The following is a 26692-nucleotide window of genomic DNA, read 5'->3' on the forward strand; positions in this document are numbered from 1 at the left end:
CACACACACACACACACACACACACACACACACACACACACACACACACACTTTACTCAGAAGGCAAGTTTAATGTCTGAATACCTGAGCCTCGTGTCCCACTTCCTAAAACTGCCTTGATTCAAACAGCAATTTACTCAAAGCTACGGGCTCTGCATTCAGACAAACCTGGCTTTGAACTTGGGTTTAATAACTTGATAGCTAGATGACCTCTAGCAAGTTGTGCGACTTCCATCACCTGTGAAGTCAAGTGAATCATGATACCTGCCCCCTCCTCCCCCCAAAAAATAGAGAAAATGAAACAAATCCCAGGAGATCTTGGAGCCATTTCTGTCCCTGTGCCCCACAGCCTGGGCTGTGGTGACTGTGGTCACGTAACTCTCATGCATGGCTTCTTCGGGATTTGTTTCCTGGGCATCTGCTCCTGCTGTGTCTTTGCAGGTCCTGGACACAGAGACAGGAAGAAGGGGCTGTATCATAGCCCAGCCAGAGGGGGCCGGGTACGAGATGGCAACTGACTTCCCCTCCATGCCAGACAGAGTCCCAGCCCTCTCACTCCCTTTCCAGTTGGCCCCACAAAGCACTGGTGGGTTGATGATTTGGGAACCCAAGGATGCTCCCTGCCTTGGAGCAGGGCAGGCTCCGGTACTCTCTGAAATCATCTTTCAACTAAGAACCTCCCACTGGCCACCCAGCCTGCAGTGTCTGATCTCACAGTTCCAAGACCAAGGAAGGACATCTGAGTGATGAGGATCCCTCCGGCTGGACACCTGTCCCTCTGTGGCCATTCATCACCCTACCAGCTCCATTGTCACCCCAGGGTGCCGGCCACCTGGGGAGCCCTCCACTGAGGCCCTTGCTTCCCACAGCTCAGCTTCTCTGCCTCCATGGGCCATTCTCCCCCAGGCCAGACCCCAACCTTTCTCATCTGCTCTGACCACCGGGACTCCCTCTTAGTCACAGCACCCATTAGGCACTGAAACAAGGAAACAAGCCTGCAGCTCTGGCCTGAAGTTGAACTGACTCCACCAGAGATCTTGCTGCATCCTAGCACTGTGACACACGGGTCCTATGGACCAGACACTGGGCCATCCCAGCCAGCTATCCTGTGAGCCTCTGAGTCTAGTTACCATCTCCCAACCACATCACCTCAGTCGACTTACACAAATCATCTAACACCTCTAGTTTTCATCAGCTGGAATAAGCCACCACCGACATGTAGTTGGTTGAAGATGTACTGAAATATTTTAAAGTATTTTTACTTGGAATGTTTAGCAAGGCCTCCCTTATACATATACATGGACTCCCCCCGCCCCAGATAGATGGGGCCTCAGAGAGCAGGGTTGAGCTCACGCAGCGCCTCATGGAGGTGTCTGGCACCGACGATATTCTTCAGCCTTGAAATTATCTCGCAGTCAGATGGGCTTCTCTGGATGTGTGCCCTACACGCTTACAAAATAGTAGGCATCAGAAGTATTTTTAATAAAAGCAAGTGAGCCAACAGAAATGCCAGCCTCCCCTCCCCCATCCCAGACGCTCTTCTTTGAGCCTGCAAAGTGATGACTGTATTCTTTTGAGGTGTCCTCACCCCAGGGCTGCCCCAGGTCGTCTGTACTCCTACCCACTACCCCAAACCAGTTGAGTACCAGCCTTCCTCATCCTCGGCCATCTGGAATACAGAGGACAGGACCTCTGCCCACAGTCTGCTCCCTAAAAATAGAAAAGGAAAGCTGGCTTCTGCCAGGCACAGGTGGCTCACACCTGTAATCCTAGCTACACAGGCGGCGAGGATCTGAGGATCACAGTTCAAAGCCAGCCCTGGACAAAAAAGGTCTTGAGACTCTTGTCTTAGCCAGCAAAAAGTCAGAAGTAGAAGTGTGGCTCAAGTGGTAGAGTGACAGCCTTGCTCAAGAGTGCCAAAGGACAGCTGCCAGGCCCTGAATTCAAGTCCCAATACGAGCACAAAGAAGGACGAGGAGGAGGAGGAAGAAGAGGAGAAAGAAAAGCTACCTTCTTTTTTATACACACACACACGCCTTACCCTGACTGCTTCGTGTCCCCAGGCCTCATAGAAGAAGCTGGCAGACTTTCACACCTGTGCTGACGTTTGGGAACCTTCCAGAGCCTCACTCTGCAGGCCAAAGTGGCCTCTGCAGTGGGCTAGTGACAGGCACCTGATTGGCAGGATTTCATAAGGAAGGACATGCTTGGCTTCCACATTGGCTCCTTTTTCTTTTCCTGCCAACATTATGAATCCCAATGTGTGTGTGTGTGTGTGTGTGTGTGTGTGTGTGCGTGTGCGTGTGCGTGTGCATATGAGAGACTATGTGTGTGAGTATGTGTTACAAATTATGAAATGGCTCCCATTCCCTCTTGTCTAGTGAATTCACTCATTCCCAGGAAGCTCTGTCTAGTTTGTGATGCCATTTTCCGAGGAAGAAGTCAAGGCTGGGAGGAGGTTTCTGGGCCTCTCAGGCCATCAGGGCCCCATCTCGTTCTGCGCTTCTCATGCAGTGACAACTCACAGCTCATGAAGACGCCAGCACACGTGCTGTCCCAAGATGTCCCCAGTCCAGGAGTGGGAAATTTGTGCTTGGAGAGAGAGTTGACTTCCCGGTCATGCACAGCACAGGGTGAGGATGAAAGATGTGTCCAGAAAGCACCGCGGCAGGTGCGCTCAGTCCCAAGCCCACCTCCTCCAGTCCTAGCCAGGGGCAGTGGAATTTGTAGAGTGTGTGCGTAGCATGGCTGTAACAAACGCCTCGCAGGACCTCCCAGCTGTGCGCAGGAGCAATCCCTCTTATCCTCCGTGTAAAGCTGAGTAAAAAGAGACTAGCCTGGTACAATTAATGCACACTAAGAAAGTGAAAAAGAAATAACAAAGACAGGCTGTGTTGTGAGGGCCGAACACCAGCAGGAGGGGAGGGCTCACAGGGAAGGGGAAAGAGTGAATATGGCTGAAGCAGTTCATCTGTATGTATGAAAGTAGAACAAGGAAATCCCATGAAATTGTTCTGAGAAGAGGGAGGGGGGAAAAGGGAGCCCGACAGCTGGGGTTCAATCGGGTATCTTCTGGTATGCATATGTAAAAATGTCACAATGAGATCCCCCTGTGTGACTTGTGGATGTTAATTGAAATGGCTTTGAAGGGAAAGGAAGGCAGGAAGAGAGAAGGAGAAAAAGAAAGAAGGAAGGGAAGAAGGAAGGAAAAGGGAAGGAGACAGCATTGGTTCAGGCTGTAATCCTAGCTACTTAGGAGGTGGAGATGAAGGTCCAGAGGTTCAGGAGACCCCATCCCCACCAGTGGCTGGGTGTGGTGGTGTGCACCTGTTACCTCAGCTACAGGGAAAACATGACAGCTAGGTCATTCCAGTGCCCATCAACCCCATGACACAAGGAAACATGAATAGGAGGATCCCAGTCCAGGCAGCCCAGGCATAAAACATGACCCTCGTGAAAAAATAATCACCTTCAAAAAGGACTAGAGGCATGGCTCAAGTGATAGGGTGCCTGCCTACAGGCCTGAGGCCCTGAGTGCAATCCCCTGTACCACCAGTAAACAAAAAAGAAAGAAGGGAGGATGAGAACGCTGAGGGGGAATGGGGCACCACCCATGACAGGTTTTGGATCAGAACCAAGTATCCTAATAAGCTTCTCAAACACACCCTTGAACATGACTGCCAGTGATCAACACAAACTCAAACCACACTTACAGACCATCTAACACAACCCAGGAGCTGTACACGCACTTATTGAAATGAATAGGCTTTATTTGTTCAAGAACATAAAGCAGACAGTATAGAGAATTCTCACATATTCCCCCACCCCCATACACTAGTTCCCCTACAATGCCATCTTGTGTTTGGCAGTGTACATTGGTTCCAGTTAACGAACAAATTATTGCTATGTTATTATTGACTGAAATGTGGTTTTCATTACAACTTGTGTTGTACAAGTCAAGTTGTGTTGTTCTATGGGTTTTGACAAATGTATAATGATATTTATATCCACCGTGACCCCATCAGACAGAACAGTTCCACTGCCCCCCCCCCAAAAAAAGAACTCTGCTCAAGCTCAAAGACAGCACCCGGGCCTCAAGTTCAAGCCCTAGGATCAGCACACGCACACACACACACACACACACACACACACACACATCTCTCTGCTCTACATATTCAGCTCCTTGAGCCCAGGGCAACTTGTGATCTTTTTATTCTCTCTCATTTGTCTTTTCCAAAATGTCATGTTATTTCAAACTGACTTCTTTCACTTAGCTGTATACATTTAAGTTCCTCAATATTTTTTTGTGAGTTGATAGTTAAATTACAGTGGCTTGTTTTCTTGAAAGTACCTTGGGTTGAAGCTGGAGCCTTACCCTTTTTGTTTGCTTTGTTTATTTGGAGGTACTGGCGTTTGAACTCAAGACCTTGTACTTGCTAGGCAGGTGCTCTACCACTTGATCCACACCTCCGGCCGCATTTGTTTTTGAATCTCTGAATGATAGTCTGTTGAATGGGGTGGGCCCAATTGTTAGTCTAGTCATTTATCCAAGGATATCTTGGTTGCTTCCAGGTTTGACGATCATGAATAAAACTGCTATAATTATCCATGTGCAGGTTTTATGTGGGCATAAGTTGTTAGCACGGTTAGACACACACCCAGGAAGATGATTATTGGATGGCGTGGTGTTGTTACTAAAACCAGTGACACTCCAACAGAGGATGTCTCCACAAAGAAGGAGGCCTCCCCTGGCCCTGGTGCGCCAAGTTCATGATGGTACAAAAAAAAATGAATGTTAGCATATACCAAGGTAGACACCAAAAATGTTTATTATGAAAGCAAAAGAAAGAGAGAAAATCAGTCCTCAACCCAGACATGGATGCGGGCACATCTGGTAGCGGGGACAATGTATGCTTTCACATCTGAAATTATGGTGAAAAAGTGGGCTGAGTTTGGGCCCCAAGTTCACTGAGGAGGAGGGCTCCCCTCGGTTCTGCACCTGGGCAGTTTAGTCATTCTCGCCTTATGAATGGGGCCCAGAGCTTTTCAAGGCTGGCCAGCTTACTACATTTGGGGACATCATGTCATGGGTGTCCAAGCATCTCTCTACATCCCATGGGCCGAATCACTTGGTACATAAGGGGCCAGACACGAATGCTTCTCGGTGCTTCTTCTCGGCTGCCCGTGGCCCCTCTACACCATTGTGTATGATGTTATTATTATGTTATTCATATGATGTTATTTGTGTTGGCAGAAAAAAAATCCCCACTCCTGAATGGGGAGCTCAGATGTTCCCTTCAGGACAAATAGGTGTTTTTGTTTTGTTTTTTACAATTTTTATGCCCATAGGAGTCATTTTCCCAAAGGCTTTTTTTATTGCCTTCCTATTTCTTTTTCCAGCCTGTGCCATTCTCTTAGATACTCTTGCTCAGTTCTAGAAAATGCTAGTCATTTGGGCAAGCAGACAAGATCAAAGGGAGCTTGTCCCTCCCCCTAGTCTTTTTAAGAATAAATGTTAGCAAGTTACGGTGCTGGGGTTCAGGGGGTCTGGCTGTGAAAGCAATGAAATAATACCTACGAGCTTTTAATCAAGCTATTCATTACTATAGTATTTGTCTCGGAATTCCTAGCTCCTGTTTCCCATGCGGCATTTTCCCAGATCTATCCTGCCCCAGGAAGATGGTTAATTTCAGATGTCATCTGACTGGACAAAGGAATACTTAGTCTTTAGAACTGACGATGCATTGTCTCTGGGGCTGGCATGTAGTCAGTAGACTGAGTGGGAATAAAGGTGATATTTTCTCTCTCTCTCTCTCTCTCTCTCTCTCTCTCTCTCTCTCTCTCTCTCTCTCACCTCCTGCCCTTTGGCCTTGAACTGAGAGCTACATCACCATTGCCTTGGTTCTGAGGCTTTGAGATATAGACTTGTCCTGATGTGGGACTTCCCATTCTCTATAATTGCACAACCCATAGCCCTAATAAATCATCTATCTATCTATTTGTCTGTCTATGTATCTATCTATGTATCTATGTATGTATGTATGTATCTATCTATCTATCTATCTCCTAGTAATTCTGTCTCTCTGAAGAATCCTGACTAATGCATATGGTAATGTTATGGTTCACTTTATAAGAAAATGTCAAACTGCCAAACTGTCCAAGCTGTCGGTGTCACTTGCATTCCCACAAGGAATGAATGAGTCTCTGATGCGCCACATCCTTGTTGTCACTTGGTCTAGGCAGTTATTTTTTATGTAACCATTCTAATAGGAACATAGTGGTGCTTTTCATTTTAATTTGAATTCCCTAAAGCCATCCGACGTTGAGCATCTTTCCATAGCTCCTTTAGTACTTCAATATATTCTCTGGTGAGAAATCTGTTTAGCTCTTTGATCCATTTCTTAATTGGACTGTTTTCTTATTGTTCAGTTTTAAGAGTTTTGGTGTATATTTTAGACATAAGTTCTCCATCAAGATTATTTTTTCAAATACTTTTCTCATCTATGGCTCGTCTCTTCATTTTTCATTCCCCAACCCCATGGTACTGGGGTTCGAACCCAGGGCCTGTGCATGCTATCCAAGTACTCTGCATTGAACTATACTTCAACCCCACTTTCTTAGTCATATCTTTCTCAAAGCAGAAGCTTTAAATTTTAATAAAGTACAACTTACCAGTTTTTTTCTTCACATACCTTGCTTTTGGTGATATATCTAAAATTTAATACTCAAACCCAAGGTCACCTAGATTAGATTTTCTTTATTTCTCTGGTGCAATGTTATTTGACAGTGGACTTATTAGCTAGATATGTATGTTCCAAACTAGAATACTAACTAATTTTAAAAAGAGGAAAAAGAAGTATGGGGGGCTGGGCATGCTGCATACACTTGTAGTCCCAGGACCTCAGGAGGACAAGGTAGGAGGCATTCTTGAAAGCTCAGGAGTTTAATGCCAGCCCGGGCAACAGTTGTGAGGCCCCATCCCTTAAAAAGTGAGGTGAAGGTCGGAGGAGGAGGAATGGAGGAGGAGGAAAAGTATAATTGGTGCACTGAAAAAGGAGAGAAAAATATAATTGTATGAAATGTCTATTGAATTGGATGCTGGTGGCTCATGGCTGTAATATTAGCTGCTCAGGGAGCTGAAATCCAGAGGATTTCAAGTCCAAGCTGGGCAGAAAAATCTTTGGGATTCCATCTCCAACATAACCACCCAAAAGCTTCCTGGCAGTGTGGCTCAAATGGAAGAGCACCAGCAGAGCAAGTGTAAGGCCCTGAGTTCAAACTCTGGCACTGGCAAAAACAAAACAAAACAAAAAAGTGTTCTATTAAAACCAGAGAAGGCAGAACAAGAGAACATTTTTAAAAAGAGAAAAAAAAGAACACATGTAATGAATAGAAACAAGTTGTAATCATGGTAGATATTAATCCAATTACATAAGCAATTACTTTAAATGTTAATGGTTTACATAAATCAGTTGAAATACAGAGCCTGTGGAGAGAATGAAAAACAAAGCCCAACTGTATGTTGTTTGCACAAAAGCCATTTTAAACATAAAAACATAGATAAAATGTAAACATCAATAGATATAAGCATAGATAAAGGAATGAAGACAGAGACCATTTCCACACTAACCAAAACAAATAGAAGTAGCTGGATGTATTTCAGACAAAGCAGAATAAGGAAAAACAGAATAAGGAAAATTACTGGAGATAGAGGTGGGTAGCAATGATAATGAGGTCAGTTCTTCAAGAAGACATAACAATCCTTAACATACATGCACCTAAGTACAGAGTGTCAAAATACATGTAGCAAAACAGTAGAACCACAAAGAGAAGTAGATACAGCTATCACTGTGGTTAAAGACTTCAACACCCCCATCAGTAATTGACAGATCCTTCAAGCAAAAAAAAAAAAAATAGTAAGGATACTGAATGGTACCATCAATCAACTGGATCTAATTGACATGTTTAAAATATATTATGCAACAAGAAAAGAATATCCATTCTTCTCTGTTCATATGGAATGTTCACCAAGATGGAGTTTGTTCTAGGGTATAAAATATATTTTGACAGTTTTACAAGAGTAGAAATGATACAGAGCATGCTCTCAGACCACAATAGACTTAAGCTAAAAAATAAATTACAGAAAGAAAGATATTTGGGAAATCCCAAAGTATTTGGAGATTAAGTAGCCCATTTCTAAACAATCTGTATTCCCTCTGCTGCTATCTTCTGGAAGTGATTAAAGAGAATCAGTATTCTTTCTTTCTTGAAATGTTTGGTGGAATTCACTAGTGAAACTATCTGGGCTTTCCGTTTTCTTTGTGGGGGGATAGTAACTCTTCATTCGATTTCTCTAATAAATAATGAACTTATTCAGGTTATCTGTTTTTCCTGTTTTGGTAAATTGTGTCTTTCAAAAATTTGGTCTATTACATCTAAGTTACCAAATTCATGGACATAGCTTGTTCAGAATTTTTCTCTATTATCCTTTTAATGTCCCTGAGAAGAAGAGGGTTGATTCCTCTTTCATTTCTGATATTAGGGATTTGTTATTACTAACTAGTATTACAATAATCTTCTCTCTTTTTTTTCCTTGATTAGCCTGGTAGAGGTGTCTCAATATTATTGATTTTTACAAAGCATCAGCATTTGGTTTCATTGATTTTGCTCTATTGATTTCCTGTTTTTAATTTCATTTCCTTGTTTTCTAATTTTCATTACTTCTTTTACTTATTTTGGATTTAATTTTCTCTTTTTTCCCTAGTTTTCCTAAAATGAGGCTTAGATTGCTGTCAATCTTGCTTCTTGTCTACTATATGCACCCAATTATGTACACTTCCCTCTAAGCATGGCTTTTTTATGTCCCACCCATTTCTTTCTTTTTTTAGGGGGGGTCCAGTTGTGGGGCCTGAACTCTGTCCCTCAGCTCTTCAGCTCAAGGCTAGCACTCTACCACTTGAGCCACAGTGCCACTTCTGGCTTTTTTCTTTTTTCTTATGTGGTGCTGAGGAATTGAACCCAGGGCCTCATGCATGCAAGGCAAGCACTCTACCACTGAGCCACCTTCCCAGCCCTATGTTCCACCCATTTCTGTAAAATTATATTTTTATTTTCACTTAGTTTAAAGCATGTTTCACTTTCTCTTGAGACTCCTTTTTTGAGAACATTGTGTCTGTCTCACTATGAGCGGGAGTGCACTGGACAATTGCTGAAGCTGTAGGTGCCAGAGGCTTGGGTGGTCTCTAATTTTCTGTTTTCTTCATTCCTCTTCTTGCCTTCAGGTTTCCATAAAAACTCCTTCTTAGAGGGAGTCTCTATCTTGAATCTCAGTTCTAGTCCTCAGTGACTCAGGTGGAGCCTGGGGATGTGGCGTTCAGATGCTGAGGACAGAAAGCATTCTATAACCTTAAAATGAAATCTCAGCTCCTCAGTGGGTTTGCACCGGTGGCCCTAGACTTTCCGAATCTCACCTGACTTTCCTCCAGGAGGGACAGGAAGCCTAAGTGGAGATTCTGGACTTGTCTAATTGTCCTTCCCCCAGGCCAGTTGAGCCTCTGGCCAATTAGCCTCCTTTGAAGACAAGCCTTTGTTGTGGAGTAAAATTCTAGGAATTTTTAGGTTCTAGAATATTCCTAAATGGTCAGTCCCTACCCTCTTCCCTTTACCAACCATCACCCCTGCCAGAAGCCCTTCCAGAGCCTTCCATGGAATCCTGGATAAAGCCTAGACTTTGTCCCATATCCAAGAATGCAGTGAGAAGAATCTCCATATTCAGTTCTCTATATTTAGGAAATGGCCTGAGCTAGCCAAGACAGAGCTTGTCCAGCCTAGAGCTCACCATCTTCAGGGGCAAGGTCTTTACTCTGTAACAGTTGACCTCAGGGGCAGACACCAATGGGGGCATCTTCAGATCCTACCAGGCACATTCTACAAGGCGCCTGTCCTTTACTACAAAACCCCAGCAGTCAATACCAGTGCCCAGATCCCTGCGTGGACATTTGGCCATGTCTGCAGTCCGGAATGGTGGTCGCTGCATAGTTATCTGGCCTCAAGCGTGATTATAAGCATGTTTTCTTTTGTGTTTCCCTCAAGAAAGCTGCCAGCCAACTGAGGGCCAGTAGCAGTGGCCTGGGCCTGGGGCGCCCGGGTGGCATCCTGGGGGAGGTGCACGCATCTCCTTGGGAGAGGCCTGATTACCGCTGAGGCGCTGTCTTCTCGCTAGTGGTGGGTGTCTCTGCCCACGCGTCCCATCGTGTCTGTGAGGGGAGGCGGAGGCCTTATGTAAGCGCATCCTCATACAACCTGTCGTGTTGGCACTCGGGGCTGGGGGACCCCCTCCCTCCAGAATCCCCATGGGGACCATGATTCTGTGCTGAGCAGGCTCCCTCCGAGCTCCACGGCTTTTGAGATCAGCCTTGTGGGCCTCATCGACACTCGCTGCAGCCATGGGCCCTGCCCAGCACCTGTTCTAGTTCAGTCTCCAAAGGGAATCTCTGGGCCAGACCCCTGGGCTTTATGCCTCCCTCTGGGCCTCTGCTGGGGTGTTCCTCCTTCCTAGAATGCCCTTGCCCACCTGGATGCCTGGAGCAAGCCCACCCTGGGCCCCTCCTTTGAAAGGCCTCCCAGATCCTTGCCCTGTCCCTCCTGCAAAACAGTCCTGCATTCTGCAGTGCTCTGTTGCTTCTTGGCATACTCTCCATCAGACCTTACTCTGTTATCTGTTTCCCGGCTCTACCTACCTCAGTGGGTACAGAGCACCTTTTTGCTGGTGCCTGGTTCCAATTTGGCACCCCAGGCCTAGAACAGTAGAAACTTGTCATTAGTGAATGAACAAGTACATGGCTCCTGGGCTCCTGATTCTTAGAGAAACTCCTGCAAGGAGGCACAGGCAGGGCACCTCAGCTCTACCAGGCTGAAGAGAACTGATCTTGAGCAAGTCACGTGCCCACTCCCCACAGTGCCCCCTTCAGCAGCCAACTAGAACAGTGCCAGGGTGAATACCACGAGCCCAAGGCGACATGGGTTCCACTAGCCGAGGTGACAGAATCCTAACCAAGTTAAGTTCCCCTAATTCTCCCCTCGCAGAGCCCAAACTCAGCCCAGCTTCCAAGCAGGAGTACAGTAAAAGAAACACTTTCGCACACTAATAAAATTACCTTCTCTAAAGAAGGCAATTTGCATGTTAATGTTTTAGGTAATTCTGTGCAGCTCCAATGCCCTCAGGGCTGCAATTTCTCTCTGACAAAGTGACGAAAATAAACTCCCCGCCTAAAGAGCATTACTCTTCTTTCTCATTTGAGCTTGAACATGACATTCTTAATGTGAATCAAATTGAAACCCACTGCTCTTCTTTTTGACACTGATCTGCCTCCTGTCACCTCTCTAAGTGACAGGCAGGCTGGCTCTGATTAGCACCTGAGGTGGTGTCTCCTTGAGGCCAGGGCTGGGGCCCTTGGTCAGTGGCCACCGCGAACCACCTCCTGACCCCCTGTAAGGCTGAGGCCACAGTCTTCTGAAAATTCCAGAAGGCCCAGCCAGATGACAGAGGATATGTCAAGGGGAGCAGAGTGGCCTTTGAGGGCGACTTCAACTTCCCCTAGACGGCCAGTTTACTGGAAAGGATGCAGAATTGCTGGTCTGCAGGATGAAGGGCGTCTATCCCACCAGGCGTGGCCCCACCAGTGACTTGAAGACAGGAAAGATCTCACAGCGCCCACACACGCTCCCCAAGGGCGTGGGGGAGGCGGGGATGAAGCTAGAGCTGCAGCTCAGAAGAGGCAGATTGCATTTGAACTTAGGCATGTCTGCTATGCACCCTGATTCTCCCAACCCCAAGCGAACCCACTAATGTTCCTTGGTTCTGCCACACACCAGGCCCTGGCAGCAAGGAGCAGGCGCAGGATGCACACAGTCGGGCCCTGCTGTCCCTAGTGTCTGGAGCAGAGGCAGAGCGTGAGCGAGCGTGTGACACACCTTGTCATTGGGGGTTATGAGTTCTGTGAACTAAAATACAGTGGTTTTGTTGTTATTATTGTTGTTTGGGTTTTGCCAGTACTAGGATTTGAACTCAGGGCCTAGAGTGCTGTCCCTTAGCTTTTACACTCAAGGCTGACGCTCCACCACTTGAGCCACAGCTCTTCTGGCTTTTTGGTGGTTAGTAAGAGATAAGAGTCTCACAGACTGTCCTGCCTGGGCTGGCTTTAAGCCTCCATCTACAAAGCTCAGCTTCCTACGTAGCTAGGCCTGAGCCCCTGGCTCCTGGTAAAATGAGCTTCAATGCAAACCACAGAAAGACGCCTTTATCTTGGGAGGTAGATATAGAGATGTGCCAGAAAAAGTAGCATTTGAGCTGAGATGCCGGGGTCACCCAAGGTAGGACCTAGGGAAGGATCCCCAGTAGCCAAGACCAGAAGCTGGGAAGATGCACAAAGGGTTCTGGAAGACAATGGGGGGAGCATCACAAAGGGGAGGGAGGGAGCATCACAGAGGGACTCTAGCGTGCCTTACAGGAGAAGAAGCCGGAGGGGGCTGGTGCTTGCAGAATAAAGAGTGCGGGTTCTTTTCTGAGTTTCAAGCATGGGCACCCTGGCTGACCCAGGTCTGCTGGAGGAAGGAGGCTGAGTGAGGGCTGCTGGGGCAGGGCTGGCAGCGGAGAGCTTGGGTTGCAGTGTGGGGTGTGCAGAGGCCCTGAGGAGGCCTGTGAGAGAAGCTTCAGAAAATGGCCAGGCTTCTGGCTCCAGCATGTAGAAGGGTGGCGATGCCATTTCTGGGAATGGGTAGGACTCCAGGAAAGGCAGGATTGGGAAGCCAAGACCAAGACACTCATTTTTTAACAGACTCTTTGAGATGCTAATGAGGTGTCCCAGTGGCCACAAGCCGTCTGGCCTGGAGATAAGACTTCAGATGATTCTCCCTGGCATTGATTCATTGTAGATATTTAAAGCCCAGGCAATGAGAGACTAGAAGAGGGCAGAGAAGCCAGGCGGGGGCCCTGCAGGACTCAACTCAAGGTAAAGCACATCAGAGACAGCAGAAGAGACCAGAGCTGGAGGCAGGAGGCAGGCAGAGGGAAGGGAAGGAGGAGAGGGGGGGCTGGGAGGACAGAGGGGAAGAGGGGAGCATGTCTTGGAGGGAAATGCTGAGCGGTGAGAAGACAGAGGGGGTGCTCAGTCATTTGGTGAGACAGGCTTGGGTGGAGACAAGAAGGGAAGTCCTCTGAACTGGAGGGGCTCCCGTGAAGGCAGCGGTGTGGCCGAGCATCTCCCAGGGGGAGTTTGGCTGAGCAGAGAGGAAGAGGATGGCAGAAATACAACATCATGCAACCTCTTCCCTAATACAAGGGCCCAGACTGGGCAGTAGCCAGCAAGCTTACCTTCCGGAGCAGCAGAGAAACCATCCAGTGAGAACACTCAAGAGACAGGGCTTCAAACCATTCGTCTTTCTTTCCAACCCCCGTGCTAGGCCAGCTCTCATCCTTCCATAGTACCAAGATTTTGCTCAGAGAGATTTTCCTTCCACCTCTGATCAGAAAACTCCTGCTAATCTTTAAGATACCAGCCCCTAGACAGTTTGACAGGAATGATCAAAACACACACAATGACCAGTGTGTTAATATACACCTGTAATCTCAGCCCTGAAGTAGGAGACTCTCTGAGTAAAAAAAAAAAAAAGCCTGAGCTACATACTGAGACCCTGACTGGAAAAACAAATAGCTGGGTATTGGTGGCTCAAGTCTGCTAGTCTAGCTGACAGAATCTGGGATCTGAGGATCGAGATTCAAAGCCAGGCCAGGCAGACAAGTGGGAGAGACTCTTATCTCCAATTAAGCAGCAAAAAATAGGAAGTGGAGGTGTGGCTCAAATGGTGGAGCACCAGCTTTGAGTAAAAAGCTTGAGAGCACAAGGCCCTGAGTTCAAGCTCCAGTACTGATACAAAAATCATGGTCCATTCACGCTATGGAATTCTGTACAATCTATACAAACTGGAGTGGTTTTACATGCTGATTGAGAGAGGTGTCAAGACATATGACTTAAAAGCATGGTACAATATATATGATATGGGCCCAGAGATATATGTGTACAGATATTGACACACTGAGATGTGTGTGAGAGAGAATTGGAGATGTCGTACTGTACTGTGCACACACCTTGTTGTAGATTTTCACCTTTCATGCCTCTCCCAGGCAAGGCTTGGCTTCACCCTTGGTGTTGACCCCTGTCCACAACACCCCTCCCTCCTCCCTCCACTGTCTTCCATCCATCCATCCCCTGCACTAGGCCCAGAAGGCTGGCATCTCTGCTTCCACTTGGTGGCTGCCCTGTAAATGCGCTGCAGAGCAAGGCTGCTGTAGAGGAGTGGGCTTTGCCATTAGAGTGGGATCATTGCAGCACAGCTTCCCGAGTTTCAGTCACGAGCTGAGCCCAGAGAGAGGGGCAGTACCCAGGGAGGACTGATGCTGTGCCAGAACCATCATTGGAGAAAACCAAGGGACTAGATGAATGCTGGGAGCAAGGTCAGGGAGTGCGACCCAGGCCAGGAATCTCCACCACCAAGCCCACTCTGCTGAACTCTGGCAAATGGCTTTGCTTCTGAGCCCAATAGTGAAAAACCCCAGACAACACCAAAACATTGCCATGTCATGAAACATAAGTGAGAGACCAAAGGGAAAGTGACCAAACACACCTCCCACTCCGATTCTGTCCTGTGTCCATCAAGTACTCAGCCACAGTACCCAGCATACACCGAACACTTTGTTGTGTCCTCACATATCCTTAGTGATCCTTCTTAGTTTGACTTTGAAGGTGGTTTTACTGTGTAAGGCTGGAGATTTGTTTTGATCACTTGCTGAGGAATGAGCATTGGTTCTCAGAAGGTTCCACGGAAGCCATAAATCTCAAGAACCATGACAGGCTGCGGTCTCAGGAAGACATGATCAGTACTGTGGCCCTATCTTTAGGAACAGTGACTCAGGCCCTCGTGTCTATGTGGGGGATAACCGGGGTGACATTGGTGGGACTGGCCTGAGACCTCGCACCCCTCTCCACTGGCCAGTCGGCAACTTGTGATTAAGGAAAGATGAGACCGTTGCTTTTGCCTTTGAGTGTGTTTATTTTCTGGATGCTTCGGGCTTCTAGGGTAATGATTTTTCTGCAGGATCTATTTATGATTCCATCCTGACACTTATTCATTTCTCCATCCAGACAAGGACAAGGGTGATGGTGGCTTGCTGCTGGTGTGGTGCTGATATACAGTACCGGTGTGCGCTACACGGGCGTAGCAGGAATATAACTAGGCCTTGAAGGACTGCCTCTGGTTTAGTAGAGAACAGATACCAGTCACAGGTTGGGAATCTCTGCATCGACACTCTCTAAAGTGTGACCTTGGGCAAAAGGAATGTGACCTTGAACAACTGCTTTGGCCTCTTGCCATTCAGCACTTGTCACCTGCACAATGCAAAGACGATCAGTACCAGTCTCTCGGGCCGCCCCAAGACTTGAAGAGCACCCGGGGAAAGTCCTAGTGAGCTTATCACATGCCGCTCATGATTGTAGTTGTTACCTTAAAAATTCAGAAGTAATAGTCACTCCCAATACTGCCAGGATTCTGAGATGACCCTGTTAGCCCTTCATTTTCCAAAAGGGGGGGAGAGGAGGGGAAACTGAAGCCCATGGAGAAGACGTGACCAGCTCCAAGGCACAGACTGCATAGGGAAGACCAGAGAATGATTAACAGCCATAAACGAAGAAACTAGAACCAGTACTTTGGTAGCACTCCAGGCAAGAGAAGTGAGTGCAGAAATGGAGAGCTGTCAGGTGCTAGTTTTTAAGCACTGTATTGGGCTTTTTTGTGGATGGTACCTTGTAAAAGCCACTCAGGGCCAACATTACTGTCTCTATAGATTAAAAACAAAACAAAACAAAAACACTTAAGAGCCAGAGCCATGAAATCCCTTACTAGCTAGTAGGTGGAAGAGCTGAGTTCTGGATCCCCATTCATGGGGTCCAATGCCACCGCATGGCAACTACTCTGGTCTGATCTACTGACCATATGTGGCCCAGGCCTGGAGAGCCAGTGGTCATGGCAGGGGTGGGGCTCATGCAGCAGCAGACCGGAAGCTAGGAATGGGGAGAAGTCAGAGGTGGTGATGAGCCACCTGTGCGCCTGTGCGGCCCTCAACGATCGCTCTTCAGGGTGTTGTTTGCTGCACTGAGAGGAATCACAAAGCTAATTCCAGTGCAGATCAATCTGCCTCCCCACCCCCACCCCCAGCAATGATTCCAAACAGAAAACGTGAATATATATAAACATTTGGGATTTCATGGTGAGGCAGAAGCATTTATTCTAGGTGAGTAATAAGAAAGAGATTTGAAGGTTGAGGAGAGGAAAGGAATTCACCCGGACTGTCCTCACTCACTGATGCCTTGGGTTAGAACGACTAGCAGGGATGCTGAGACACTTTTGAAAGGGAGGGTGGGGGAATCTTATATTCAGTCCTGGATAATATCCCTGGCTGTCAACAATGATTTGGATTTAATTATATCATATATGCAAATGTGCTCTGTAAACTGTAAAATCATATATAACTGTCAGATGTTAAGAAAGCCTAATAATGTTGGAAAAAGAGCATTGGGTTGGGATGCAAGATTAGCACGGGTTGAAACGCTACGCCTTCCACTTAGGGAGCGACCTCAACAAGCGACCTGTGTCCCCTGACTGTAAATGAGGAATATTTGTAATAATGTCTGCAAACTAGCCGAGAGGACAGATATTCCTTGTAAATTGGAAAGCACTAGGCACACGTAAGTTATTAATCTTGTCTCCATCCTTAAGCTCCAGAATAGATGATGGGATTAGTGAGAACAGCTACCGTGCTCGCATTTGTGGGGTGTGTGTGTGTGTGTGTGTGTGTGTGTGTGTGTGTGTGTGTGTGAACCAGGATGCCTCCCTGGGAGTGAGCTGAGGTAGCTGTGCACCAGGAGGAACCAGTGGGCCCGCCCTCATCCTGTTGATTGACAGAATAAGGCTGGGGCTGTCAGGGGCCTCATCTCACGATCTCCAGTGAGAGGCATGTGTCTGGCTGCAACTGGAACAATTCTAAGGCTGCTTTCTCCAGCGATATCTGTCAACCCAAATGAAGCTGAAAGAAAGAAAGAGGAAGGAAGGAAGGAAGGAAGGAAGGAAGGAAGGAAGGAAGGAAGGAAGGAAGGCAGGAAGGCAGGCAGACTCAACATCTTATCTTCACATGTGGGAGCCAGGTGGGGAGAGCCCACTTGCAAACCTGTAGATCTGACTGCCTTCTTCTTCGTAGGAGCATCCAGCAGACAGGGATGCGGCCCATCCCCTTTAACACTGCAAGGCAGCCATTATTCCTAGAATTTTCTTTTCTTTTGGCAGTGTGGGGAAAACTCTGACATGGTCAGCTCTTTGAAGACTTAAAGCCCACAGTAAAGAAGTTAAGAGATTAGCAGGGCACCGGTAACTTAGTACCTAACATTTTACCTACTAAGGAGGCCGAGACCAGGAGGACTGTGGTTCAGGGCCAGCTGGAGAAGAAAATTCCATGAGAATCCATCTCCAAATAGCCAGTCAAAAAAAGCCAAGCTGGAGCCTCAAGTGGTAGAGTGACAGCCAAGAAAGCAAGCCCAGTGAGAACATGAGGTTCTGAGTTCAAATCCCAGTGCTAGGGGAAACAAGTCCATCTCACTGGACTCTGACTTGTCCCTACCATGGGCAGATCTCAGACCTGTAGACTAACACCACATTCAGAATCTAACCAGCTCTCTCTCACCGTCTCCATCTTGAGTTTTTAAGAGGACAGGGCCCAGACCTCCCTTGTGCTTCGTGGTCTAGCAATGCTGCTGCAAGAAGCCCCTGGTCTACAATGTGTGGTTTCTCAGAAATGAAGAGGGAGCTTAATGCACAGTGAGAGAAACTTCGTGGTTTCTCCATCATTAGTCTTTTAAAAATAACCATCTGGGTTTTCTCTCAATCAATGTCTTAAAATAAATGTAGATGTTTTTAGACAAAAGTCAAGACTCTCTCCATTTAGGGCAGGTCTTTTTGTAAACAAGAATCTTGGTTGCAGCTGGGGTTTTGAGAGTGAAGGACAGGCAGACTGGACCATGTGGGCTGGGCAGTGGTCTCAAAGTGGGGACCCTGGCCTGGGACCTCACATCACCTGGGAACCACCTCAGCTCTGGGGAGGGGCTGAATCATCATTTCAACATCTGAGCATATGGTCTGGAGCATCCTGCTTTTATTAGTCTGCAAATCTTCCTGGAGAAGAGTTTTCAGAGTTGCCTCTCAGCTTAGGTCAGCTGTAAAGTAGAAATAACAACTGAGACACACGTGTGTTAAAGGTTCGTGTCAGCTCAAGTCTTCACTGGGTGCACAGGTGCCCAGATGTCCCCAGGTGCCCAAGGTTTTCCTGGGAACACAGCCATGGACCCCTAGATTTATCCCAGCAGATGGCCAGAAACAAGGAAGCACTCAGACAATTAACTCTATATGGGATGGCCAAAGGCAGGGTTGGAGGTATTTTTTAAATAATATGGTTGCTTTTTTCCCCCCTTTAATCTTTGTCAACCAGTGTGCATTATCTAGTTTGGAAAATACATTAAAGATAGAAGGATTTGTTTCAGTGCCTTTGAAATCTTAGCTCTGCTGTCTACCCACTTGTACTACAGATAAGTCAACAGTGAACATGACATTTACGTTGTTTATTTTTCAATTGCATATTCTGTTAGGGAACATTTGAGGACTATGACCATGTGTTCAATAATATGAATACTTGAAAGACTCTCAGACTTTTGCAGAATTGTTTTTTCCAAAGTTTACAGCAATTATGTGCTCACCTGACCACTGCCTTTATTCTGTACTTGGGTTGGCTTGGTGAGCAAGCAGTCACCCCTGTAACTTGGAGGGTGCAGTGGTTTTATCTCTCATTCCCTTGTTCCTGTGCTTTGCCCATGGGGGAACTCTAAAGATTGAAATATTTTGGGGATAAACTTGGGGGTTTGCCCTTTGATTTTTCTCTCACAGTTAGTACTCTTACCACTTGAGCCACATCTTCACTTTGAGTTTTTGCTGGTTAATTGGAAAAAAGAGTCTTTCAGTTTTGTTTACCTGGGCTGGCTTCAAACTGTAATTCTCAGCTCTCAGCCTCCTGAGTAGCTAGGATTACAGGTGTGCTCCATAGGTGCCTGGCTATTGAAGGATTTTTTAACATGGAATTAATTTCCAAACCAATATAATGCTTTAAAAACAAAAGAAAACAACCCAGAATCATAGGGTTTCATTGTTAGAAAATAAATGAATCAAAAATAAAAACAGTGACATTCACTATTGATTATACTATTCTCAAAAAAAGCGAGCAAATCTTAATATTTGGTGTTCAGACAGGGCAGAGGTAGTAAAATGGTATCCAAGGCAAAAGTTTGATAGACTAATTTTGTTTGTTTAAGGTGGAGGAGAGTGTGGCTATGTTGCAAAGGTTGATCTCAAACTTCTATGCTCAACAGACCCTAAAACCTCATCCTCCAAGTGCTGAGACTATAGGTATCTACCAGGCAACCCAGTTGACGGAATATTGTGCAGCCTTTAAAATAATGGTTATAAGGACTACTTAGCTGTTAAGGATCTGCAGGAGTTGTTGGTACAACTGAGTGGAAAAATGCCTTTCTGCAGACAGGATGGGGGAAGATCAGTCGGCACACAGTTCTCAGAGAGGATAAGGCCTGAGCCTGGCCAACACCCTCTGTCAATATTCTCATTGCATTTTATAGTAAATAGTAATAAGGAAGGAGAAAGAGCCAGGTCCCCCGATCATACACATAGACTATTCAGGAAGTGTCTGGAAAAGGCTTCAACTTCCACTCTGGTAAGAGCTGCCCCTTTCCTGTCTTTCAGTCTCACCTTTCCACTGGAAATCCCAGCACCCTGATCCTGAATCTAAACCGATTTTAGCAGGCTGACTCTCTCCTCTTCTTTTCCTTCTCCTCCTGCCCTTTTGAATTCTTAAAATGGTTTAGTTCTCACCAAATAGTGGTGTAGGTCAGGCCCCTTTGATAAGAAAAAAAGAAGATAAAAAGTAATCCCTTGTTAAATTCAGATGCTCAGAGCCTTAGAATGGGCTGTTTGGGGCCAGAGACCCCTATGTTCAGGGTGTAGTTTAGGCTGTGCCTTCTCCAACCCATTGCCTCTGTGTTGGCTGGCTGAGCAAAGTCCACTTACCAGGCTGTGGTTAGAAGAGGTGGCCCTCTTTCCCAGACCTTAATCTTGACATGTGTTTGGCCTTGATTGTCCTTTTCTTTCAGAGTTTGTCTGTGGGGAGGGTGTCATGCAGTTAGAAGGTGTTGTGAGCTCATCAAGAGCCCCGGAATCTGGTCCAGTTTTCATGGCTTCCTGTGACAGGATCTCATGTGCCACCCAGTCCCTTGGTAACATGAAGATGCTAAGCAAATTTTCTCAAAAAATGATTGTGGTCTCCCTGGTTGTAAAGATCTGAGGGTCCTAAGCTATAGGACTCTGAGTCCCACATGACTTAGCCTGGTACATTGGGGTGGCTTATTCATAAGACTTGTATCTAAGAAATCAAACAAACCAAGGGCAGGAGGAACAAAAGTTTGGGAATCACTGGACTAGAAAACGTGGTGAGGCTGTTTCAGATGTGGGAATCCACAGCCCCAGAGTGGAGTGGGGTTGACAGCAGAGGCTCTTGTGCCCCGCCCCCAGCCTCTGGCCAGCTGGCCCCTCCCTCAGCCCTGGGTAATCCACCAGCTGCCTGGGCCCCTTTTGCTTGCCTTGCTCCTCCCTGCTCCCAGCCTCACCCACCACCCCTGGCCTGTCAATCAAGGCCTTCTCCTTCTCTAGGGCCCAACTCTAAGTGTCCCTCCCCTTCCCCACAAGCCTCCTTTGACCCCTACCCCAGACCCTCCAAGTCTGGACTAGGAGGTGCCCTGCAAGTTCCATACATTTCCATCTCAGCCCTTGTGCCCTCTACAACTGTGTTCTTACCCCCAGACACAAGGGAAAGGGTGCAGAATCATCAGTGCAGGAGGCCATGGGCAAATCCCATCACTGCTTCCTACAAATGTGGGCCCAGCCCCTGGGCCTCAGTTTTCTCATCTGCACAATAGGAGTTCTAGTATGTCTGGCACATGTGAAAACTGATTCTCTTCCCCTCTTCACTGAATCTGAAATCTTGCTTTCTTTAGTTTCATAGCCCAATATCAGTCTGAATATATTCTATGGAAAATTCCAGAAATATCTAATCTGAATATCATCACAGAATCTCAGACTGCCCTGCCTCTTCCCACTTGGACCATGAATCATCTCTCTGTCCAGCATATCTACTCTGTATAGGCTACCAACCATTCTTCACTTAGCAACTGTCCACTTACCAGATTGACTGTAATAGTATCTCAGTGCTGATGTTTAAGTAACTCTGGTTTACTTAATAACAGCCCCAATGTGCATGAGCAGTGATTTAAATTAGGTGCCAAGGCTTAAAACATGGAGAGAGAAATTAATTCTGTGCTATGTGCGAACACTGAGAGACAGATAAGAAAACACATGGCATATATACCTATAGATAACGTATACTATTATAGGTAACTAGATAACAGAATTCAATACTACCTGCACTTTCAGACGGTTGTTGGTTGGGGAGGTCTTAAAATACATCCCTAGAATATAAGGCAGGACTGGGGTTTTTTCTTTTGTTTATTTTTTCTTTTTGGATGCCAGTAGTGGGGCTTGAACTCACGATCAAGTTCTGTCACTCGGCTCTTTCACTCAAGGCTGGTGCTCTGCCAATCAAGCCACATTCTCATTTCCAAAAGGTTGCTGAGTCGTGTAGATGAGAGCTACTCCAAGTTCCAACCCACGAATGGTTGGTTCCAGTCCAGGACACGAGGCCTGAGCCGAAGCATAAGCAGCACCCGCTTCCGTTAGAGCCGTGCCACAGTCAGTGCGAGGGATGAGGCGGGTGATTTGTGTTCTGGCGCAAGCTCCTCATCTGGTCTGGAGCAGGGATGCACACTGTTCATGGAGTTGCTACTGTCGGAGCCTCAGTCAGAGTAGCATTCTTTAGGAAGTAGGGAACTGGGTTTTGGTGGTGGTGTTTGTTTTTTGTTTGTTGCTGGTCCTGGGGTTGAACTCAGCCCTGGCGCTGTCCCTGAGCTTCTTTTGCTCAAGGCTAGCACTCTACCACTTGAGCTACAGCACCACCTCCCGCTTTTTCTGAGTAGTTTATTAGAGATAAGAGTCTCACAGACTTTTCTGCCTGGGCTGGCTTCAAACCTCGATCCTCAGATCTCAGCCTCCTAAGTGTTAGCATTCCAGGCGTGAGCCACCAACGCCCAGCTGGGAGCTAGGTTTTCAGGAAGACATTTCCGTGTGGTGTCCAAGAGCAAGGCTTTGTGTGCAGTTAAAATCCGAGCCCCATCACTTTCTACCCAGATCTCCCCCGCTTCTCTGAGACTCAGCTTCGATAGCTGTGAAAAGTACTGCACATGCTATTTAAGTTCCTGGTGCCCAGGCCTGGTGAGCCTCTGTGACTCGGCCTAGGCCCAGCCTTCAGAATGAAGCATGGTAGGGAGAGAGGCTGGGTCTTGCCAGTCAGCCTTTCTCGTGCATGGCAGCGCCCTGATGCCATCTCTCTGTCCACAGGGATGTGTCTGCAGGCATTTGTAGAAGCTTTCTTCTTCCTGGCCCAGAGGAAGTTCAAGATGATGCCGCTCCACGAGCAAGTGGCCTCGCTGATCGACCTGTGCGAGTACCACCTGTCCCTGCTGGACGAGAAGCGCCTGCTGTGCAGCGGGGTGGGACGGCGGGGGACAGCGCCTGACCACAGCCTTCCGCAGGAGACAGTCCCCACTGCCCAGTCCACGGGCACCATCGTGGGGGCCAGTAAGCTCTCCTACTCCAAGCCTGCTCTGTCCTGAAGGCCACTCTGTCCCAGAAGTGTGAGCCCTTCGGGGCCAAAGACAGTCCAGGGCCCCTGCCTTGGAGAATCCTTAGCCACAGATGCCAAGGATTCTCTGCCCAGGACCCCCACCTGGCTGAGAGCCCTGTAAATTATTTTCGTATTCTGCAGCACCCCGATTTCTAATGCCGATTCTCACCATCCCCCCACCTCCTCTCAGTTCCTCTTGCTGACCCGCCCTGTTTGCCAGTCATCAGTGGACATATGACATCTAAAACAGGACAGATGGCACCTGCTATTCTGGGCTCACAGGAAGCACCCACTGGGAGAAATCTGCTGTGCTCAAACAGGGTGGGAGCAGGAGGGACAGCAGCCATCCCCAAGCCAAAGCTGGGACTTGGGCCTCTGCGAGCCTGCTGCTCCACGCCCAAGGACTCCATGCTTCCTTCCTTCCACCCATCCTCTCTGCAAATCAAGAAGGCAGTCTTGACCCTCCCACCTCAATCATGTGCTATGTGGATGTAGTTAACAAATTAGCCTCATTTATTTCGTTAATTTGCCTGTTGCCACAATGTTTGCTTTGTCACTAATTAAGACGTAATTAAGACGTACGTTGGGTTCCTACAGCCTCAGCGGTAACCAGAGCCTCCGAGTTGGTTCGGGTTGGTTTAGTTTGGCCTTGATGTCAAAACAGTCTCCCTATCCAGGTGGCCTTGTGGCCTCAGAATGGACCCTTGAAGGGCTGGGTGCTGACGGAATGGCCAAGGCCCCATGCTGGGAGTCCTGGGAGAAGAAAGGGGAGGGGAGAGGGTTCTGGGAGGAAGACACAAGACTCCGATAAGAGCCAGGCCACAGGAGCATGCACTTGAGCAGTGTGAGCAGGGATCCACCGTGTGACACAGAGGTTGAAACCCGCAGGGCTGCTCTTCTGAACCCCCCGCAGGCCGCACAAACGGATGTCCCAGGACAGGCAGTTGCATCTGGACACACTTGTTTTCATCCAGGAGCTGCCAAGAGTCTGGTAATAGAAGTTCTAACCTGACACCATTTCCCAAAGTGGATCTGCAGCTAGTTCTCCCATGCCGGGCATTTCACCAAGCCCGCTGGACATGGGCAGGTGAAGAGCCAAGAAGTTGCGCTCTAGCCGTGTCCGGGGTGGTGGAGGAAGTTGGAATTCATGGTGATTAATGTCAGCTAGAGGCAGGTCTGAGACCAGGCCCTGTCCTGATGGAGCCCAACGTCCAGAAGCAGCCTCTGCCCTGACGTGACTGGGAAAGGAGGCGGCCAGCTCACCAGAGGCCCCTAGGTGACTGACAGGGCTCTTTCCCCCTAATACTATTGGGCAGAAAGCATGCAGAGGTGCTCCATTGTAAGAGGGAGCGCTAGGAGCCTTTGGGAAGTCCCACTGTGTTTCCCGCCTTGGGTGACTCACTCACCCCTCCTTTTTCAGGCTATGGTTCACATAAAAGCAAAAGCAGATGGTTTCTTTTTCCTAGCAGGAAGACAATAGCTAGGGACCCCTCCACATGCCTGTGCTTGCTGTGGCATCATCCCGTTCCTTAGGCCTAGCCTGGGGGCTGGGGGACAGCTCAGCTTTTCTGCTATTAGAGGCCGGAAGAGCTCTGAGCCACCACCTAGCCACAAGAGAGCCTGCCATGGTGTCTGCCAAGATGCTCCAGCCAGCAGGTGCCGTTCCTTGGGAGCCGATCGGGGCCTCCTGGAGTCCAGAACCTCCATCCCCAAGACAAGCCGCCTCATGTTCCTCCTGTAGAACCGTGACCACTTTTTTTTAACCCAGATCTCATCTTTTCCCTCTCCTGGCCTGGCCTGTGTCCTCGCCTCTCCACCCCCAGCTGTGACTCCAGGCCTGTGCTGTTCCCTCGGGGCCCCTCCCAGGAGCCTGTCCATAGCCTTAAAAATCCTGCCTTTCTCACCTGTACTACACCAATTGGCTCAATATCTCCAGATGGTTCCTTGGCTGGTAAACCTTCTCTTTCCAAAGGATAGTAGCCATCTCATGACACTGACACCCTGAATAGATCATAATTATGTCCCCCATACTGGCCTTGATCTCAGAGCCTTGCACTTGCTCTGCAGGTGCTCTGCCATTTGAACCATACCTCTAGCCCTTTTTGCTTTAGTCCTGTTTGATAGGATCTCACAGTTATGCCTAGACAGTGATTCTCCTACCTACATCATCTGTATAGCTGGGATGGATCATAGGTACATGGCACTAGGCCCAGCCATAATAGCTTTTCTAACTCAAGTCCAGTTCAGGTCATCTTCCCCAAGGACACCCCCCCCCCGCCCCCAGCTTGGCATCCAGCCTGACCTGTCCTCAGAAAAGAAGTCATCTTGCTATGAATGTAGACGTGTGTGAAATACGGACAGGCCTGGGGAGCAGTCCGCCTTTCCTGTATGAATTTAACAACAACAACAAAAATAGTGCTTCTCAGTTTACAACGTGGTTTTAAATCTTTTTCTGCATCTAATCCTCTCAGTGACCCAGCATTGAGATGAGGATTATCATCACTCTAATGATAGCCAGGAGGTCCTATGGCTTGTCTGAGGCCCTGGGTCTGCAAGCATCTGAGAATGCAGAAAAGTTGTGTATATGTTCAGCGCATACGTGGAAGCCCTGGGTCCCTGGGTCATTTCCCCTGCTCTTCTTTCATCGAGCACCCTGGGAAATTCTGCAGGCCACATAGACTGTTGGGCCTCCAGGCCACTAGCCACCCCTGTGGGGGTCATATATTGCAACCTTCGGGTGCAGTCACAGAAAGCATAATAAATGTGCAAGTGTTTCATAAACCAAAGTGCTATGGAGATGTCGTGTTACTTCAGGCCAGCCACTTTCTGGTTTCTTACACAGTGTGGTGGGTCCACAAAGTGAGACACTTTCCTGAATCATGTCTGTCAAGACAGATGATGCCAAACCGGTCAGCTCCACTCCCTCCACACTCCCCCTCATCCTCACCTCCTTGAAGACATTGGGGCTTGAAAAATGGCCCTCGCCACTCCTCGGACATATGGAATCTGCTTTGTGATTGGCAGACTGCTCCTCCAAAATAACTCCATTTCCCCCCTCCAGCCCCCTTTCCTTTCTCGATTAATATCCTAGACTCCCATTCCTATGAGAACCACACTTGCAGTGCTCTGCCTTTGTTGGAAGCTCAGGAATGATGATGATGCTCCCAGTGTCTGGGAGAGCTATCCCCCCAGCTCAGCAATAGAAATTCACCAGCGTGCAGTCCCCGAAAATCCTCCCACAGGCTCTTAGTTGATGGACATGACAGAAATTTCCCCACGTGGCACCATGAATTTCTCCCTCACAAAATAAGTCCAATTTTTTTTTCCTGTTCCCAGAGACAAAGGATTACTACAAACTATTCAATTGCTTTCATTGCTTGTAACCCAAAGTCTAGCTTTTTCTACAGCTAAGAAAATCATGCTTATACACACACACACACACACACACACACACACACACACACACACACGGGTGGGGGGGAGCACATATTCTGATTAGTATTGAGCCTTGATATAAAATAGGTCACTGCTGTTCTCATTTCTAGTTATTTGCTTCTGAGTTTGATTTAGCAAGCAGAGGGAAATGAGTTTGTGTATGTGCGCATGTGCACATGTGTATGCATGCCAATAAGAAGACAGAACTCAGCTGGGTGCCAGTGGTTTATGCCTGTAATCCTAGCTACTAAGGAGACTGAGATCTGAGGATCACGGTTCAAAGCCAGCCCAGTCAGGAAA

General features: G+C 47.6%; 1 protein-coding gene across 1 annotated transcript in view; it reads left to right on the plus strand.

Annotated features, from left to right (window-relative positions):
- The window catches only part of Ttll11 (tubulin tyrosine ligase-like family member 11), a 224790-nt gene extending 201844 nt beyond the window's left edge, over positions 1–22946 (plus strand). The window contains exon 10 of the mRNA XM_013030101.1: positions 22672–22946. Coding sequence (XP_012885555.1) covers positions 22672–22946 — 275 coding nt within the window. The remainder of the gene's footprint in view (positions 1–22671) is intronic.
- Positions 22947–26692: the final 3746 nt, after the last annotated feature.

Source organism: Dipodomys ordii, unplaced genomic scaffold (genome assembly GCF_000151885.1).
Source record: "Dipodomys ordii isolate 6190 unplaced genomic scaffold, Dord_2.0 Scaffold127, whole genome shotgun sequence".
Classification (NCBI taxonomy): domain Eukaryota; kingdom Metazoa; phylum Chordata; class Mammalia; order Rodentia; family Heteromyidae; genus Dipodomys; species Dipodomys ordii.